Source organism: Acanthochromis polyacanthus, chromosome 16 (assembly GCF_021347895.1).
Source record: "Acanthochromis polyacanthus isolate Apoly-LR-REF ecotype Palm Island chromosome 16, KAUST_Apoly_ChrSc, whole genome shotgun sequence".
Lineage (NCBI taxonomy): Eukaryota > Metazoa > Chordata > Actinopteri > Pomacentridae > Acanthochromis > Acanthochromis polyacanthus.
Genome location: NC_067128.1, coordinates 7,970,729 through 7,991,895, shown reverse-complemented (window position 1 = coordinate 7,991,895; position 21,167 = coordinate 7,970,729). Strand labels below are relative to the sequence as shown.

Below are 21,167 nucleotides of genomic sequence, written 5' to 3'. Positions count from 1 at the left end.
GTTGGTGTTTTTGTGGTTTTCTGTGAATGAAAATGGCACCACACTGAATTTAACACAGAACAATAGCTGATGAGGAATCATTCGTGAACTTATGCCTCTGTATATTTGTGAAAAGCAGTTTAGTATCCTGATCATTCACTTCAGTAAAAGTACTGTTGATGCTACAGTCTGAAAATGCAATCAAGAAATGTACTACTAAAAGGGCTTCATGTAGAATAAAATGGGTCCTGTGATACATCATTGTATAAAAACAAAAGTAATCTGCTAATTTCATGTTGTATATGAGTCTCCAACTAGTGACAACTGTCATTATGAGTCAATCTGCTGAAACTTTTCAAGATTATTTGATTTAATTCACATTATTTTTTAAAACACCAGAAAATGGTAAGAAATCCATCCATCCATTATCTATACATCGCTTAATCCTTATTAGAGTCGTGGGGGCTGTAGTCTATCCCAGCTGATTTAGGGCCAAGGCAGGGGACACCTTGGACAGGTCACCAGTCTATCACACAGAGACAAACAATCACACTCACATCCACACCGACTGACAATTTAGAATTACCAATTAACCTCAGCATGTTTTTGGAATAGGCTGCATGTGGAATAGTGGTTATCACTTTCGCCTTACAGCAAGAAGATCCCCGGTTCAAATCCCGGGGTGGGCCAGGGATCTTTCTGCATGGAGTTTGCATGTTCTCCCTGTGCATGTGTGGGTTTTCTCCGGGTACTCCGGCTTCCTCCCACAGTCCAAAAATATGTTGAGGTTAACTGATTACTCTAAATTGCCCGTAGGTATGAATGTGAGTGTGATTGTCTGTCTGTATATGTAGCCCTGTGACAGACTGGCGACCTGTCCAGGGTGTCCCCTGCCTTCGCCCGAGTCAGCTGGGATAGGCTCCAGCACCCCCTGCGACCCTAATGAGGATAAAGCGGTGTATAGAGAATGGATAGTTTTGGAATGTGGGAGGAAGCCAGACTACCCAGAAAAAAAACCAGAAAGATCTCAGGCCAGGACGCAAACTGGGGATCTTCTAGCAGCAAACAAAAGTGCTACCCTTATGGAACAATAATATACATATATATATATATATATATATATATATATATAGTTTGAGGGTAAAACAGAGCATGATGCAGTGATGGCTGAAGCTGGGACTTTGCATGGCTATAGTAAGAGGATAGATGAGTTTCTCTGCAAATTTGCAGATCTCTACCACCTGTGCTACATTGACTTCAGGGTCCTTGAAAATTAGGCACTTGGGGCAATGTTCAGCAGTCCATATCTCTCTAAACAATGGGCTTAGAGGGCTCCCCCTGTATAAGTTACAAGCCAGTCTGGTCTCGAGCAATACTAAATGGTGCTAAGACAGTAATCTGTAAGATTTCTGGTATTTTTGACACCTTTAACCCTACTTGCGACTGTTTTTTACAAATAATTTATACATTTTGGGCAAGCGCCCCTGCTCTGTAGAGACTTCTCCTGAGTGTGTGTGTTGTTTCTAGGACATCGCCAACATGTAGGGAGCTTGGAGAAAAAAAATCAAGTCTCTGTGATACCCAGAAGCAGAGGTATAAGCATTTTAAAACCTAAAAATTCCAGGCGAGGATTGGGAGGAGGGCATTTTGGCCTGAATTATTAAAATTTGAAAATGCCATAACTCAAAAACTACTGGGAGTACATGCCTGTAATTTTGCACATAAAGTTTTTTTTAATCATGATCTCCCACCACTATCTTCCAAAGCCAAATTGAAAATGGTGCTGCAACCCCCATCTGTGAATTCAGACAGAATTGGTCCATTGTGTTGTGAATTTTGAAGGAGCAGAAACTTTACAGCTGCCAAAGACATGAGCTCCAATTCTGGATGTTTTATGAATTGAAGTTCATCAAATGAACACTTGATTTTTGCTGATAACTCTCATTAAATTACTGAAGAAATCTAACATAAAACCCTGTAAACTCTCAGGCAGCTTTTGGTAAAGTTTGTCTATAATTCTATCATCATGTTCTGAACCAGGACTCTGCAGAAGTTCCTTCAAACAGATACTTGTGTGTTTCTATTTCAGGCCTCAGGTTTAAACATACAGCAGAGGATTAGAAAGGAGTGATTTTAATATTTAAATCAGTCCAGTAAATGTTTGGAGGAAAAATGATTGCACTGCTGATTTTGATAGATTTGTGTCATAATATTGTAGAGTCTCACTTAAATGCATCCAAATTAGTTCAGTGTATTTACATTTTATAGAATATTTGATTTCTTCATCTCAGTACTGTAGAGTCTGACCCTAAGTATGATAATGTCAATTTAAATAATATTGTAGTGCAGAGTCATAAACCTTAATCAGCTAAACTCACATAATAAATGTCACTGCACAATCGTAACCTGAACATTCAGATTATTGAGGTAAATTTACAGAAATCATGATATTCTAGAGTCTTAACTGGAATATTTCTGACATGAATCTTTTTGTATTGGGCTGATAAAGAACAACGACACGACTTTCACATAATATTTGTCTGTGACTGCGAGACTAAATTCCTCCACATTCTGGAACTTTACCTTCAGCAGCTGTAGGAATAAATAAAATCTGTTCATTTCCACATTATGCACATTTATTTATTCTTAGTATCTCAGACTGAATGGTAGCTGTCAGTAAAAACAAACTCATCTGCTGGAATGCATTTCCCAGAATGAAACATGGACAGAATGTAACACTCATGTATCCATGGCAACGCTGAAGTTTCTGCTTCTTACCAAAGTTCACAACAAAAATAAAGATTGTAATGTAAAATTTTCGGGATGACTGTTTACCATAAGTATTCTGATCAATACTTCATGATCAATAGGACAGATAGCAACTCCAGCTGCTCCACTAGACTGCAGTTATTCACAGAGAAATTAAAACATCACTTTCCTCATAAAAACTAGATGGGACCTTTATTAAGTAAAGTGTTGGTGAATAAAATGTGTAATTAAATGAGGAGATGTGAGACTTCCACAGCATGGATCACCATCAACTGGCTCTGCTATTGATTCAGAGCTGAATGTCAGAATGAAGTGAGATAGAAAAGCTGCTTTGAGCTGCAACATTACGCTCTGACAATCCAACACATCACAGTTTTCATCTGCTGGTTCTGCTCCAACATGCTGTGAAGTTCAGTTTTCACCTGAATCAATACAGAGATTCTATTTCCAACCATGTTTTTATCTCATGTTGAAGTTAAATTTAAAGTCAATTTTAATGACAGTTTATCCTGAGAGGAGTGAGAATGGAGCTTTTCTTTCCTTTTTAGAATATTCCCTCAAAATATTCTGTTTGTTATTGGCTTTAGAAGCATTTTTCTTGACTTATTTATTTGTAGATACCTCAGACTGATGCACTTTGCTGGTTTGCAGAGAATTTCATGTACAATGACAATCAAGATCTTCTATTCTAACATATTTTGCTAAAACACTGCAAACCTTCTCAACCATCCATCAGTCTGCAACATTCCAGCTGCGACAAAGAATTATCTGACGTAGTTATTATTAGAATCTTTACTGAACCAGCCCTGGAATTCATTAAAAATCTGTATATGGATATGATTTTCTCTGATGGGACCACTAAAACTGCATACAATAAAGTAAATCTCTTCTGCATTGCACACATACTGCACTTTTGTACAACTCTGGATGTCAAAGTAAAGGCAGACAGATCCACCAATCAGCCACAACATTCTGACCACTGACAGCTGAAGACAACAACATCCATCATCTTGTTCTGATGCAACGTTCTGCTGGGAAACCTTGACGTTCATGTGGATGTTTGACATGTACCACCACCTAAACACTGTCGGACAAACAACGCCCCAGTCTCCATGGCAACAGCAGTCCTTGATGCCAGCTGCCACCCTCAGCAGGACAAACTAAAACGGCTCAGGAGTGGTCCGAGGAACACGACAGAGCTCAGCTGTTCACCTGGGTTCCACACTCCCCACATCCACATCTGATTGAGCATCTGTGGGATGGTCCAGGATCAGCCTGGTCTAGGTAGAACCCACCCTGCAACCCACAGGACCCACAGGACATCCTCAGAGGTCCTGATGAACCACTGGGTCAGAGGAGTTTTAGCAGCATAAAGGGACCAACACAGTATTAGTCAGGCGGTCGTAATGTTATACTGTTATATTGTCATGCAGATTATATGATCAGTAAATGTTACCATCAATTATAACATCCACACTGATCAGGAAAAAAAAAATCAACAACTACCAGTTCATTCAGAAACTGTGGGGTTAAACCTCAAAACACAGACCTCAACAGCAGTTTGTTTCAAAGCAGAACACCAGCCGGTTTTCGCTAAAGAAGCTTTCAGAGCAACAATGACAGTTTTGTTCTCATTAATTTCACTCAGCCAAAATAATGCACACACACACCAGGAAAAGTTTCATTTAAATAAATATTTCATTTGTATCCATACTTTCATCAACTCACCATAACTCTGTGTCCTGTTGTACCAAGTTTTCCCAACAGATGGCATTACCTTCATGAATGGAGCATCAGCAGATGATGTCTACAACACAACAGAAATGTCTGGAAGCCAGTGGCCTCCACTTTGAGCACCTCTTGTAATTGTAGAGGCCGAAAATAACTTTTATTTATCTCATGATGTCAAAATAAATTTGCCATTAAAATATTTATGCAATTTCTTATTTTCCTGATGTGTGCTACTGTTAACATTATTTTTGGCTGACTCTGTATGATGGGTTTCTGACAGGTCACCAGTCAACATCTTTTTATAATAATGACAAACATACCTGCATTCTACAGGAGTGATTTTCCTCATGTGCAGGTAAAGGTGTGTGAGGAGCTTAGAGATGACAGGAGCAGGAGTCATCCTCACTAATTCAGCTTCCACCTAAAAACAGAAAGACCACAAACAAACACACTGATTGACTCTCAAATGTTCAACCTCACAGCCTCAAAATATCTGTTTAGGAAGTGTTGCGTTTCTAAATTCTGCTGAAAGCACTGACAGACATTCTCTTACAAGGTTGTGTAAAAAGCAGCCTGTCCTCTGAGCTACTGAGAAATCTTCCCGAACAAAGTTTCGACGCGTAAATCGGCTCAACAAAAACTAAAGCCTCAGTCAGAGATAACAGGTATAGCAAATTATAAACATTAACTCAGACTATTTGTTTCAACCTCACATAAAAAGGGGAGTTTAACTCGTTAGGGGCCTGAATATGAATGGCTTGTGCAGTTCTAGATCCACAAGTAGGATGTTTCAACTCATGTTTCACTACAAATACATGCAATAATTATTAAATACAATGGCTGGCTGTTAGTTTATCTACTATTAATGTCATTTTATATACTGGATTGAACTTGAGCAGTGGAAGAGAGAAGGAATTTAATGAAATTATGGAGATTCAGAGAGGTAACGTTGCGCAATGTTTGGTTAAGCGTGGTTTAATTCAAACCAGCTGAACGTTAAACTTCAATTCAATTCAATTTAATTGATATAGAGCCAATTGCAGTCAAATTGTCTCAAGACGCTTTACAGAACCCATATGCCTGACCCCCAGAGCAAGCCCCAAGGCGACAGTGGCAAGGAAAACACCTTTTTAACAGGGAAAAAAACCTTGGGCAGAACCCGGCTCTTTATGTGTGTGTGTGTGTGTGTGTGTGTGTGTGGGTGGGGGTGTGTGTGTGTGTGTGGGTGGGGGGGGGTACCCATCTGCCTGCTGGCCGGACGGGTTGAAAAGGGGCAGAACTTTAGTGCAGCTGAACGGGTTAAAGCACAATCACTTTTTTAAAAGCTAAAATACACAGCAGAGAAATACAGGTTGAGAAGCTCATTCTAATATTTTTTTCTTAATTCAGAACAAGTATACACAAATAAACAAGGCACATCGGTATTATCATTAGCAACAAACTACTGGCATAGATTGAGCAATCAGAGTAAATGCAAATAGAAAAAGAAAAGAAGGAGAGAGAAGGAAAGAAAGAAAAAAAAGAAATTTGTAAGGGGACTTTTAAATTAAATCAAAATGTTCTAATAAAGAAAACAAGTGAAGGGCTTTCCTATAATCAACCAATTTTAAAGATTTACAAAAAAATAGGAGCTCATTCTTCCAGTGAGTAAAACAAGGTCTAGATTTAAAATACCTGCACTTGTGAATAAAAAATTTCCCCAAAAGCAATAAAACATTCAGTACAAATTCTAGATTCTTGTCATCCTTAAACACACCAAACATAACAGAATATTCTGTCAGGGGCAAAAAAAAAAGTTTTTTGAAAGTAACCAGCTCCTTAAGTCACACCAAAAGGGATGTACCACATTGCAGTGAACAAAAAAAACATGGTTCAGGTTTTCAACATCCACATCACAGAACACAGTTATTTACATCACAATTAAATCTTAGTCTTAGAAACTCATTTGTTGGGTAGATTTCATTCAAAAGTTTGAACTGGACTTCTTTGGCCTTGGGAGGTAGCCAGGGGTGAAAGTAAGATAAGATTCTTGCAGGAACTGTGCAACTCAAAAAAAAATTTAGTTTGTGTGCGAAGCGTGCGAGCATCATACAAGACAGATGTTGATAAATTCTGCTCTTTTCTGACTCCTGTCCACATCCTTGAGTGCATAATGTAAGATGTTAGACACATAATTTAATATATAGCAAAACATTTATTTTCTTTAGGGGAAGTCGGGGAGATAACATTCGAACAATAATAACATTAGTAGTGCAGTAGCACTACTCTGTGACACCAGCAGGTGATAGTGCTAACCAATGTTTTCCCTGGCCTTTATCTGTTATTTGCACACAAAATAACAGATTGTTGCATTTACGGCACTGTGCCTCATAAATGATAACATGGGAAATGGAATTACAGAGATTTCCACATTTTCCACAGAGGGCTGTCGTAGTTGTCTTCCTTTTCTTTATAGTGGCAAGCTATGCCTGTAGTTGAGATGGCTGCTTTCCTTCCCTTGGCCAGCCATGTCTTCACATAAGGCATCGGACCCCAATGTCAGAATTATTAGCCTACTAAAATTAGACTTCTGGCCTACTTAACACATTTATACAAAAAAAGTAGAAAAATAGTTTTATGTAAAATTTTAACAGCAGTGTTTGTTAGTGGCTTTTTTGGCCTTAATTGTATGAAAGGGAGAAAAAGATCAAATCTGATGGTACACAAAAACTAACAATGCATCAAAGTCAGTTTTGTTACAAATCTTTGTTATATCCAGCACTGTGATAACAGGTAAAAAAATCTCCAGGCTCCAATAATTTTTTATATTGAAAATCAGTCATTTTGTGTGTTTTTCCCAAAATCAGTGACACCACTTATAAAATTGGCATTAGCATCAACCTTTAAAATATTTAAATAAAAAAAATACAATTAATGTTTAGTTTGATCAGAACTGCAGTAAATTAACACATTTACGCAAAATAGAGAAAAAAAATATTTATCTTATATATTTTTACAGCAGTTTTTGTTAGTGGCTGTTTCTGGCCCTAAAGAAATGATGGGAATTGGAACAGTACTCAAGGGTTAATTCAGTGTCACAAAAAAATGTAGGCTATCTCATGCTGCAGCAGGTTAGCTGAGAGCTGCACAGCTGGCTTACAGCCTAGGCCCACAGTAAATGTAAGCTACACAAAAAAAAACTTACAGCCTACTTTTGTGTTCTAGTCTAGTAACATTGTCAGCCATTTTTGACAGAATGATAGATTTCATGGTCCCTCTCTGGTCTACTGCATAGCCTACCTGCTCCATGTGCTTCCTCTGCACTTTCCGCTCTCTTTTCCTCAACCTGCCTGTCATCCCTCTTCCTCTTGAAAATATTGTCAATTTTTCTTTGCATTTTTGACCTGTCCTGGTTGTCTCCAGAGGCGGGGACGGGGGGGGAAGGGGTACTTACATCACCTAGGCAACCAGCCATTCAATGAAAAGAACGCACTGAGTTTACCTCACTTCCACGTGTGCTTGTCTGCGGAAGGAGTGATGCTGCTCGCATGACAGAGAGACAGAGTATTTCACGACGCATGAAACTTCACAATTTATTACTTGTGGATTTATGTTTAGTTTATTTTGCAAAAATGACTACCCTGTTGTCTGCAAAAAAAACACACAACAGTGGACATTGGAATAACGTTACACTACAGCGAGTGACTGCCTACTACAAGCTGCAACCTATCACGGTAAGCGAGTACTGTATCGTACATATGATAGCCTAGTGCTCGTCAGGCGCATTAACCTTGTTGAACACGTCACAGAAGATGTAGTCTGGAGATGAGTTTTATGTATTCATCAATTTTACACTTATTTCGGTAAAATGTTGCTTGAAAAAAGAAAGGGCTCACACACGGGCGTAACCACCATCTCAGAAGTGAGAGGGACAAATTTTTCAGAGCGATTTATCATTCTCTTAGATTTAATTGCACCGTCCTTAGTGGCTAAAGAACCACATAATCCCTAACAGCCACAGTACAATACCAGGGGACCAACTAGGCTAGTTCTTTAAACTATAAAGTATAAAACGTTAAACTATAAAATCTAAAGTTTTAGTGGCCAAACTCTAGTTGAGTTGACAACAATGTCCTTTGAACATCGACTGGACGAGTAGCCAAAGGTGCCAAACACTGAACATGAAATGATCAGTACTGCCTGGTTTCTCCCTGCAATAGATATCTTATTTTCAGGAAGTTATAATCTCTCCTTACCTGTAAAAGACCCTACATCCTTGTCCCTGCTGCTGGCCTCTGATCCATCTCCTCCCTGACTCTGCTCTTTCTGTTATGGCAATAAACATAAAAAATGTGGTAAGAAAAATTCTGAAATAGCATTAGGAAGAGTAAAAATTGCAGTAGAATTTAACCTCAAAATCACTTTAACCCATAGATACATATTTTTTTCTCAGCCACTTATATATATTTTTTTCACCTCTGCAGACCCTGCATGGTCAACATTACTGCTGGCCACCGCCTCTGGTCCATCTCCTGCCTGACTCTGCTCTTTGTTATGGAAATAATCATTAAAAAATCTGAAAATCAAAATTCTGAGTTAGAATTTGAAAGAGAAGCAGTAAAAATAGTTGTAAATTTAACCACTTTTATACCATAGATAGCCTATTCTTTTTTCTCCTCCCTGACTCTCCTCTTTTGGGACCAAAAGACTTAAATACATGGAGAGCAATTGTGAGCACATCTTCTTCCCAGAAATGAAAGAGGACTGGGTTTGTTCCAAGAATAAACTAATTAGCAGTAATGTAACAGAGGCAGCAACATTTAAATTATTGTTAACTAGCTTAACATATTGATATATCGCCACGTTTTACCTTGTCATCATTTAGCTACAAGTCTAACATTGTTTGCATCCAACAAGGTCACACAACTTACACGGTTTGTTTGGAAAAAAACTGTAAAGTTTTTTGCTTCTTGCTAGCTCTGGCTGGTTTGCTAAACATTACTCCAGACGCACGTTCAGCACTGCTCAGCACAGCAGCACGTCTCCTGTGGAACACCTGCGTTAGCATGCGCTCATGGTGCATTCAAAGACGGCTCGGGAAAACACGTTACTAGACGCTAATAACAGGTTTAGCTGTTGTAACGGCTGAAAAAAGTGCGGGAGACAGAGGGGACGGATGTGGAAAGTGCGGGGGACATGTCCCACGCGTACCCCGCGTCCGTTACGCCCATGGGCTCACATTGTATGCATGAGTGAAAGTTGCTTTTCAGAGGCGTTCCGGTAGAAGAGGCCAGTATATTTCTTACCAGCACGGCGTTCCGGTGCGTTCCGGCTTACTTTCACCTATGGAGGTAGCAGAAATGAAATATCATTTTTCCTTATGTTTTGAATTTTCTCCACCTCAAATGGCTTCAAAATATATGACCTTTTGATTGGATTTGGGTAGAACTCATCTAACAACAGTCTTCTAATAGCTTTGTTATTACATGCACGATCACAAAACTCAAGCCCTCAATGCACAATTGTCTCAATCTTTGGGAGACTTCAGAATTTTGGATATCTTCTTTTACCATTGTTCTTAAAGAGATGGGTATTGCATTTATTACTTTTGTGTATTCCTTGAAACTACATTGTATTTTTTTTTTTTTTTTTTTTTGCAAAAGTCTTCATGTAACAGCAGGTTCCATTTTCATCTAACAGGTGAGCAACAGCCCTGAGGCAGCAACTAACAGGTGTTCAGCGGTAAGTTAGCCACCTGTGCTAATTAGCCCGCTAGCTAACTTAGCCGCTTAGCTAGCTAACGCGTCTGAACCAACTGCTCAAACACGACAAAACACAACTCTTCACAAGTCGCTGACTTAACGTACAACAAAACAATGCTACTGCTTAGAAGTATTTATCTTCTTACTGTGTCTCACTCCAAAAACAAGATCAACAGCAGCCAGAAATGCTACCAGACAAGCTGACCATAGATATAGACAGAAGATTAGATATGCTGCTAACGTTCCAGCCACCTGGAGACTCGGCTCAAAATGTAACAACCATTTCCCACAATTCCAAGGGGCAGCCTCAGACTAAACTAATCCAGCTGCTCACACGAAAACTAAAGCAAATAAAAATGTCAAACCACCGTGGGGTGGTCAGGTTTTCCTGGGAGATTGTGTCACACATGGAAATGCCTCCATAAAATTGGTGACCACCATGAGTGACACCAACATCCGGTCAGTTTACTATATATACAGCTGGAATGTTCACAATTAATTTGGAGGCAAGTGTGATCTATCAAGGGTTGCGTTTCCTGCACAGAGGCTCCATCCACATTGGGCAAGACGTCAGTCGCCACCCAAACAACATCAGGGCTTGGTTGTATTATTTCTCTGCAAAGATTTAATACAGTCCACCCTAGGCAGACTGATGAGCATTCATGAGATGCTGCTTAACAGAACACTTGATAGGTCAAACCTGCCTCCCTTTTTTCTAAACATTTAATTTTTTTTAATTTTATTTATTCTTTATTTTATTCATTTTTTAAACCTATATTTATGTATCTGGAAACATACAGCAGAGAATTAGAAAGGAGTGATTTCAATATTTAAATCAGTCCAGTAAATGTTTGGAGGAAAAGTGATTGCACTGCTGATTTTGATAGATTTGTGTCATAATATTGTCGAGTCTGACTTAAATGCATCCAAATTAGTTCAGTGTATTTACATTTTATAGAACATTTGATTTCTTCATCTCAGTACTGTAGAGTCTGACCCTAAGTATGATAATGTCAATTTAAATAATATTGTAGTGCAGAGTCATAAACCTTAATCAGCTAAACTCACATAATAAATGTCACTGCACAATCTTAACCTGAACATTCAGATTATTGAGGTAAATTTACAGAAATCATGATATTCTAGAGTCTTAACTGGAATATTTCTGACATGAATCTTTTTGTATTGGGCTGATAAACAACAACAGTGGCGTCACTAGGCCTATTTTAGGGGGGCTTCAGAATAACAGAAAATCTGCAAAATAACAATTAATAACCATTTTTCGGTCTTTAATATATGTGATATTTCTTTAAAAATAGCAAGTATTTGTCAAATAATGATCTTTAAAATGGATTTAAAGACAGAAAAACTGCCATTTTAAGTATTTTTGGTGTAGAAAGTTGTATTTACAGTTGTGGCCTTTGTTTGTTTTACAGTAAACACGAGAATTTATATATAATTTCTGTGATTTTATTAGAAGATGTAATTTAAAATAACAATTAAAGCCATTGTCGGCTTGGCCCTGCATTGCTGTGATGGCTGTTCTGGGCTTCGGGGTCTTTCACACTTGCTTGTGCATGTTTGCTCAGGTCCCACCAGCTCCTGTCGAGTTCCGCTGTTGAGCAGTGATGGGACCCGCCAGAATGTGCTGAGACTCTCTCACACTAATCTCACACTAAACCCACTCTTCTTTTCTCTAGTATCTTCTTCTGGCCTATTCTACTCTATACTAACATGACACCCACAACTATGGTGTTCAGTACTGTCTGGCTAATTATTCATTTATTTATTTATTTATCGTTTGTTTGATTTTCTGTTCTCTGGTGTATGTGTTTGTTTGTTTGTCTTATTGATGGGTAATTATTAGTTGGGAATAACACAACACCTGATATTCTTTAGATGTAATAGCACCGCTTGCTAGTCCCTGTCCCTGTCCGTCCTCTCTCGTCCTGTCCACCCTTTGTTTCCCCTCACGTCATCACTGAGGTGTAGCACTGCCCTCCCTGGCTCTTAACAGGGAAATGTAATAAAGAGTGTCAGCTTAGCTTTCAGGGAGGGCTGGAGATGGTCACACACATGCACTAAATAATAAGATATTTGGCTGCAAGACTAAAATATGCATTAATCTCATAAAGTGTTGACACCCCTTCCATGGAGTTAAACAATGAGAATAAATGCAGACAAAAAAATAAATAAATAAATACTTGTCCCTCTACATGCAGGAGGTGCTGCCTAACTGCAGACACAACTTGCAAAGGCAACCATATCGCCAAACTCAGTCAACAAATGTGAGGTAATGATTTCCTTAATGTACAAAATGTGCCTTCTGTTGCCCAAAATGAGACTAAGCTTTAGAGATGTTCCTCAGTTGTTATGTACTGGTACTGAACAAAGAAATAAACTCTAGTTGCAGTGATCCTCAATTCAAACACACGGGGCTAAAACCTCAAACCTTAGTTAGCCATATAAACGAAAGCCTACCGAAACAATGCAATATCGGTGTACATATGTGCTCCAACTAGAGAATTTTCAGCATGCTTCTTTGTCACAAACCCCCCAATCCATTTCTCTTCCAACCATTGCACAGCCATAACCTTCTATCACTCCACCTGCAGAGCTGCAGTGCATGTCTCAGGGTGTAGTGTATTACTCCGCAGTGCGAAAGGTAAACACAGGTGACCACACGGGGAATAGAAACAGAGCCAAATGGATCAGTGGTTTTGTGGCAATTCTCTAGATAGAGTGTGAATGTACACCAGTATCGTATTGTAAAGGTGGGTATTTGTTTATATGGCTAACTAACGTTTGAGGTTTTGGCCTCGTGTGTTCAAATTGAGGATCAGTGCAGCTGCTGGAGGGAGGGGGTGTTATGGCGCTACGAGGAAATAGTCCTGTTTCCTCTCACCATGTTGATTTTGGAGACGAAATTGAGTATACCCTTTTCTTGTCTACAGAACCATACAGTAGAGCGAATGTGGGTAGAGATAAATAACAGGGTAAATTACCCAGTGAAGGAGGCCCTCATGCAGCTGCAGGATCAGGAAGTCCCCAATATGGATGACGACGTGACTAGATACTGCACATCTAACCTTACTGCTGAGCTGTTCAAGATCGGCATAACAAGAGCTGTACATGCATGGGATGCACACAGAATCCCAGGTGAGTTAAAAATTGCATCATACAATCCAGTCCTTTTTTTGTGAACTTCTTTTATTCAAAAGTTGACAGTGAATTTTAACAAAAATGACATTTTGTGACCTATGCTTTGCTTCACAGGCAAAGGAACAGCCAGTTGTTTAGCAGCAGGAGGATGTCCAAAGAAAGTGGGAGAGGAGTTGTTGAAACACGCCTCCCAAGCAGCAGACATGTACCAGCAGGATGTTGGCTCTTCGCTAACTCGAGTCTCCTGCTTTGGAACTAACCCCTTCTCAAGTGAGGAGGAGAAAATATCAGCAGAACAACTTTTTGCTGAACAGTACCCTGATATTTCAGTTTTACTAGATAATGTGGTAAACTACAACTTCGTACCTTTTCAAGATGCATTGCTGTATCTGATAAACATTACACAGCAATATGCATGAATATGTCAAATAAAGACAAGTTGGTTCTGTATATAGATAGTGTGTTACTTTTCTTTAACAAATAAAATTGAACACTTGCTAAAATTGCTACAATAGCAATATTGGTCTAAGTGCAACATGAAATACAAAAAAATGTATAAAAATAAAACTATTCTGTATCCTCTACAGTTATTGAACAAGTGCAAAATTCTAACTGACTTCAGAACAAGGCAATTAGTCAGATGTAACAGATGTAATCAAGCTTAAATCATAGAATGTGATACAATCACACTTAAAGGGTTAATCCATCTTAATTACACCGGCCAATATAGAGAGAACATTGTCAAGACTGGTCAGCCTGTGAACATTGAGAAATCGTCTGATCTGCATTTGAGGCACTGGTTTGATGTCAGCATCCACTGGTCAACGCAGTTTTTGCAGCCAACAAAGCTTTTGCAGCATATACGGCAATCACAGGCTCTTCCATTAGACCTGTTTGATGAAAAAAAGGTAATGTACAATACATATGAAATATTACAGTTCAATATATTATCTTGTCTTTACTTAAAGGAACAGTTCACCCAAAAATGAACATTCTGTCATCATCTCCTCACCCTCATGCCAGTTAAAGCACAGGTGCAGTTTGTCCATATAACACACAAGGAGGTTGCAGCACTACTGGAGAGCAAGTGGGTCTCCACTGACTTCAATGCAGTGCATAAAAGTCAGTGGAGACCCCCCTGACTGACTCCATTGCGCACGAGAAATTCTTGCCGGACACCAAGTCGACCAGACGAGCACCGTGACCTTCCTGACACAATCCCCGCGATTATTTATTTCCGGGCCACAGATTGAAAGGCGTAAAAATTAAAAATTGAAATTGGAAAAAGAGAAAATTAAGGCCTTTCTCTGAAAACTAAACTTTGAGTCAGAAATGCAATATTTTGTTTAAAAAACGGGTCATTAAATAGTTGTCCGATTTTGTTTCAAAAATGGCAATAGAAAAATTGGCCCTAAATTTGTTTTTCAATTTGCTTTCAGTATTAGAAATAAAATGAACGGAAGGTACACGGACCACCCATATTCTTCGAGATACTTTCTCAGCAAATGTTGCTTTGCAGAGTTTACACAACAGCAGAGGGCGCACTAACAGTCAACCATAAACCGCATCAGAAGAACCACGAAGAAGAAGGGATTTGAGCGCTGCTTTAGAGGCATGCTGGGAGATGTAGTTAATAGGAAATAAGCTACCAAAACGTTATTTTCTAATTTGATGAGGTAACTGATTAACATAGAATTTCATTATATGTCTGAAGTTGAGATCCTCCACTCAATTTAAGGCATCATACTGAAAAGCCAGGGTTTTTTTAAAATCAAGTTTCTTCTCGAAGTTTCTGCTTTGCACCGGTTTCCCCACAGTGCACCGCGCCGCTTCCTTTCTTCTCCGTTGTGTGGTGGTCCAAAATGTCGCTACTAGACGGTCCGTTAAATGTGCTCGGCCAGAGGACTACTGGCCAGTCCGTCCGCACTCAAAATGGTGAGTTGTTATGTTACTCGACTGTGTGCGTCAGATAAACATGACATCTTCTTTGTGCGTTTCTAACGAAGGGCAGACAAACGGATTAATTTACTGCATGTTAACACGTGTGGCTCATGCTAATGCTAGCTAACGTTACCGTCATCGTCACCGGTGACACTTTTTAACGTTTTCATCTAATTTTTCACAATGGGCATCTTACGCAAGTAGCATTTATTACAATTACGCAATCCCATTTCAGTACCTTCCACTCGCATGACAATGAATGGACGGCTATGCTAATGGGATAGAAGAACACTGTCATGGTCTGAAGGTGTGGCTGGCTGACTGTGCGCCCCGCTCAATAAAATGACAGAATATATCTATAACTGAGGTGTTTTCACTAGTCAAGTCTCGCATATCAGATGATGTGCAGCCTGTCTTTAAAACGAGTAGATTATTTCGTCTCCGCAAGCTTTAACTTCCCTCTTTTCTGTGCAGTCATGGCCGCAGCATCCATCGCCAACATCGTCAAGAGCTCCCTGGGACCAGTTGGCCTCGACAAAATGTTGGTGGACGACATTGGGGTCTGTATCACATTGAGGAGTATATGCACCTTTAATAGACAGCCTGGTTGTAAGATAGTAAACATTGGATGTATCGGTTGCTCATCGGTCTTGTTTCATGGTGGTTTTGACAGGACGTGACCATCACCAACGACGGAGCAACCATCCTGAAGCTGCTGGAAGTGGAGCACCCAGCTGCCAAGGTCCTGTGTGAGCTGGCTGACCTGCAGGACAAGGAGGTCGGAGATGGGACAACGTCTGTGGTGAGTAGAATCAACAACTGCCACTACCTCTTCCTCAGCCCACAGAGAAAATGAAGGGTGCTTGGCAATTTTATTTTTCATGGTCCTCTGGGCTTGTCCTGTTTTAGTACCATGCATCTGCATCCATTACGGATGTGTGGCTATGCTAACAGGAAAGAGCAACTGTCCCTCACTGTCTGAAGGGGTTGAGCAGTCTCATTTCTGCCACTCCTAATGAAAGGATGGTACAGTGTAAAATCCATAACTTGTAGTTTTGTTGTTGGTTGAACAAAATACTTTAAGACTGGGTTCACACTGCTGGAGTTTTTAAACCCCGAGAAAAATCTAATTGCACATTTGGATAAATTTCAGATATTCCTCTCTTTGTTCCCAGACATGCACACTCTACAAAGTTTGAAAACAGTGACGGGATGCAAGATCAGGGAGCAGTTCTCTCTCTTAATTGATCGCATGGGGATATCTGTCGCTAACGTTAGCCCGAAGGGCAACGGCATCCACTACTCCATGAGCTTCCATGAAAATTGTACCCATCAGGATTTTAACTTGTAAATATCAAACACATATCATATTAATCAGGGCAGTCCTGATAAGTCTGCAAAGAGTTAAGAAATTTTAAGATTTTACAAATTGGTAAATTAGACTGAAACTCGCGTAATGTGAGCTGGGTCTTAGTTGGAAAATCAAACCAGTCCCTTTTATTTTTTCTTATGTTGGATTTGGTGTTGCATCTTTCAGGTAATTCTTGCTGCAGAGTTACTAAAGAGTGCAGATGAATTGGTGAAGCAGAAGATTCATCCCACGTCAGTCATCAGTGGATATCGTTTGGCTTGCAAGTAAGATGATGCAAATACATAATTCATAAAGAACAAGAACTTCGGGTTTGTTTCAGTTTTCTGATGCCAAACTTGTTTTTTTCTTTATCTTCTAGAGAAGCAGTGCGCTACATTAATGAGAATCTCACCATCGGGACAGATGACCTGGGCAGAGAATGTCTAATCAATGCAGCCAAGACATCCATGTCTTCCAAAATCATTGGAGTGTATCCCTGATATGTGTATGAACTGGCAGGAAATTAGCACAACTTACAATTGGCAGTGTTTAGATTTTATGCGTGTAGAGAAAGTTGTTTCTTTCTTTGATTGATTTGCCTTGACAACAGCTTTCAGTGACGCAGACTTCTTTGCGAACATGGTGGTGGACGCTACCTTGGCTGTGAAGTTTGTGGACGGCAAAGGAGTCGCCAAATATCCCATCAACTCTGTCAACGTGCTGAAAGCCCACGGACGCAGCCAGAAGGAGAGTTTCTTGGTTAATGGATACGCACTGAACTGCACAGTTGGTTCACAAGGTACGTTTGTCACAAAGCCGGACACACTCAAATTTGAAATGGAAGTTAATGTCAGGATTTACACAGCAACATTATGTAAAGCTGTCTACACAACTGCTGCTGATTAAACTCCCATTTAAATTTGCTGCTATGTCCTGCCTGATGGTGTATGCAGTGATACGCGTGGGAGACAGTATACTGGCTATGAAAAGAATTCAGTCACAGCATTTTCTGAACTGTGACTCTTCTTTTAGCCAGACATTAGAATAAATCCCACAAATATACCAACAACAATCTAGCATCTTTTCTATCACCTTTGTCCTACTGTTGTGTAGCTTAATACAATTCTTATTGCCTTTTGGATATTTCCAACGTTGAATGTGTGTTATTTTTGGTCATAAGGCATGGTGAAGCGTGTCGTTAATGCCAAGATCGCCTGTCTGGACTTCAGCCTGCAGAAGACAAAAATGAAGATGGGAGTCCAAGTGATTATCAGCGACCCAGAGAAGCTCGACCAGATCAGACAGCGGTGGGTAATGGAGGATTTCTCTCGGTTTTGCTCATTAACATTCACACAGCTACATCCCATTTAATTTTGCTGTGGTGCTGAAACTGTAGTTCACACAGTGATACGCGTGGGAGAAAACATAAACAGCCACAAGTCAGGGCAGCAGCTCCTCTCTGAGCTGCAGGACCACTGCTGGTGGCTGGACACTGACTCTGAATAACCTGTCTTTGTAATCATGCTGTATAGGATTTGTAGTTTGCTTGCAAAATCGCTAACAAAACTCTAAGATTAGTGTTTTATTTGACTCGTTCACGCATAGTTTGTTATACTGTGTTCTTGTTTTTGTAGAACCATGTGTAGAGTTGCAGACATGTCAAAGAATGATTGAATTGACGAGAGCAGATAAATTACTGATTTTTTTTTTTCGATTGAGTAATTTTATCTTAAATTTAACAAAATTTGACATAAATGTAAGGAAAATAATATAGGTATTTGTTGTTTGTTTGGTTCCAGGGAATCTGACATTACCAAGGAAAGGATCCAGAAGATTTTGGCAGCAGGCGCCAATGTTGTCCTGACCACTGGTGGCATAGATGATATGTGCCTGAAGTATTTTGTGGATGTTGGAGCCATGGCAGTTAGAAGGGTTCTCAAGAGGGACCTCAAACGCATCGCCAAGGCCACAGGAGGTAAGAAGGAAGGAAGATTGTGCTTTTGAATTATGTGTTCACATCTATGTGCATGTTTTTTTGTTGTTTTTTTTTGTCTTGCATGAGTGAATGTGTATTTGATCACAGCTGTGTCTCTTTGTTTGTCCTTTCTCAGCCACCATCTGCCCTTCTCTGACCAACCTGGAAGGGGAGGAGACATTTGAGGCCACCATGCTCGGCCAAGCTGAGGAGGTTGTGCAAGAGCGAGTCTGTGACGATGAGCTCATCCTCGTCAAGAAGTACGAACTGAAAATATATCAGCATGTTTTATACTTGTTCTGTTAGATGTATAAGCTCTGGAAGCAGCTCTGTTTACTGTTTTTTTTCTTCAGGATGTAAGGTTTTAAAGGGTGATGGGTGCCTTATGTTAGGGGATGAGATATACTTGTTCATACCATCAGATGTAATGTTTGACTTGTCAGTGTAACACGGTCCTCTAATCTACATAGAGCTGCATTAAGGATTGTTAGGCTTGTGTTTTCATGTCTGTGTTCTGTCTTTCAGAGTCAGTCAGTTCTAAAATAGTTTTGTTTTCCCAGTTTAACCTGCATGAATTTCTGTAGCCTTGCAACATATTTAATGACTGAAAACAGGTTCATAATGTCTCTGCTCATCTTGGCTTGAGAAATGAGGCCAGAGAAAAAAATATGTCAGACAGCTGATATTTATGGCTGTGACAGATGAGCTCAGAAACAGTCAGAGAAAATCATTTTAAGTGTGAGTCTGACGGACATGAGATACTAAAGCTTCAATGATGAGGACTTGTTTTTCAGAGAAACTTTTTGAACAGGAAAATGCTAATGTCCACTGTCCTCAAAAACGGTGTGTCGTTGTTTAGTCGTCTGGTATTCAAGCCGATAGTACAATACTCTACACATGATTTAAAGTCCTTCATGCGTTTCTGTATCTAAAGTCAATACAGTCTGATCCCTGTTAATTGTACTGTTGCTGTATTTTCCAACTTTTTATCCCCTCAGCACCAAAGCACGCACATCAGCCTCCATCATTTTGCGTGGAGCCAACGACTTCATGTGTGATGAGATGGAGCGTTCGCTGCACGACGCTCTCTGTGTGGTCAAGAGGGTCCTGGAGTCCAAGTCTGTAGTCCCAGGAGGAGGTGCTGTGGAGGCAGCGCTGTCAATTTACCTGGAAAACTACGCTACCAGCATGGTGAGTTGTATACTGAGAAAATGTGAAGCTTGCAGCTGTTTGTGGTTTCTTCTTGAAAGTAAGTTAAAGTTGAACTCGTCGCTTTATCTCTCTTCAGGGCTCCAGGGAGCAGCTGGCCATTGCTGAGTTTGCTCGCTCTCTTCTCGTCATCCCCAAGACGCTTGCTGTGAACGCAGCACAGGACTCCACTGACCTGGTGGCCAAGCTTCGGGCGTTCCACAACGAGGCTCAGGTGAACCCTGAACGCAAGAATCTCAAGTGGTGAGTCTTGTCTTTGTGCCCCAGTCATGGAAATGTATCTAATTATTAGCTGCCTTTTAGGTCTTTCCATTTGAGTAGCAAGTTTAGTTGTCTGTGCCATCTGTGTACTCATGTTTTTAGGTATAATCTCAGCAACTACAAAAAGTCTATCAAATAGAGCTAAAACTATATTTTATTGCCCTGACAGTTAATTACTCACAAAATAATTCAGCTGCAGCCCTACAAAGAGCCTCCTTTTGCTGTCACCCAAATGAACTTAAGGCAGAATGGGGTTTTTTTGCCTTTATTTTGTATAGAAAAGTGAAGAAAGAGACAGGAAATGTGGATAGAAGAGTGGAGGAAAGACATGCAGTAAATGGAAATGGGTTGGATTCAAACCTATGACCGCTGCTTGGGGGACTGTAGCCTGTTTATGGGTCATCCGCTCAACCTGTTGAGCTATCTGGGGTACCCAAGGACTGCTTAAAAGGAGAGATTTTTAGGGGAAAATATCCAGCAAGGCTTTTTTTTTATGACAGAGATTAGTCATCAGTGAAGTAATATTACTTTGCTGCAGGCTGTGCTTTGTCATTTTGATGACAAACTGCATATTAAATCATCTTTTTGTCCTGTAGGATCGGTCTAGACTTGGTGAACGGCAAACCCAGAGACAACCGTCAGGCCGGCGTGTACGAACCCACCATGGTTAAAACAAAGAGCCTCAAGTTTGCCACCGAGGCCGCCATCACCATCCTCCGCATAGACGACCTCATCAAACTGTTCCCAGAGCCGAAGGAAGGCGGGCATTCATACCAGGATGCCGTGGCATCAGGATCTCTGGAGGGTTAAAAGGCTCCGATAGGTTCAACGTCTGTATTTATACATAAGGAGCTCTTCATGGCTGTCGCTCTAGTTTAGGCTGTGCACTTTGCCCGTTTACTGTTCTACCACTCCCTCTCGCCTCCAGAGGAACTGTAAGTGATTGGTTTTTTTGGACATTTAATAAAGCTCCAATGGCTGTAAATGACCGTTGATTTGGTAATTCAACCTGCCTAGCTGTGGTTACTCTGTGGGCCTTAAAGATTTT

The 21,167-nt window shown here is 40.1% G+C and overlaps 1 protein-coding gene and 1 non-coding gene across 2 annotated transcripts; both read left to right on the top strand.

The window, feature by feature from the left end:
• Nucleotides 1–15,168: 15,168 nt before the first annotated feature.
• Nucleotides 15,169–21,127, top strand: tcp1 (t-complex 1). Its single transcript, XM_022212698.2, has 12 exons — nucleotides 15,169–15,317; nucleotides 15,798–15,883; nucleotides 15,997–16,125; nucleotides 16,861–16,958; nucleotides 17,054–17,164; nucleotides 17,292–17,473; nucleotides 17,855–17,981; nucleotides 18,474–18,649; nucleotides 18,786–18,909; nucleotides 19,648–19,840; nucleotides 19,938–20,101; nucleotides 20,716–21,127. The coding sequence occupies exons 1-12, from the start codon at nucleotides 15,245–15,247 to the stop codon at nucleotides 20,927–20,929; spliced, it is 1,677 nt and encodes a 558-aa protein (XP_022068390.1). The 5' UTR covers nucleotides 15,169–15,244; the 3' UTR covers nucleotides 20,930–21,127.
• On the top strand, nucleotides 15,546–15,683 carry LOC127530428 (small nucleolar RNA SNORA29). The gene has a single exon (XR_007937018.1). It is a non-coding gene; the product is annotated as a small nucleolar RNA SNORA29 (small nucleolar RNA).
• Nucleotides 21,128–21,167: the final 40 nt, after the last annotated feature.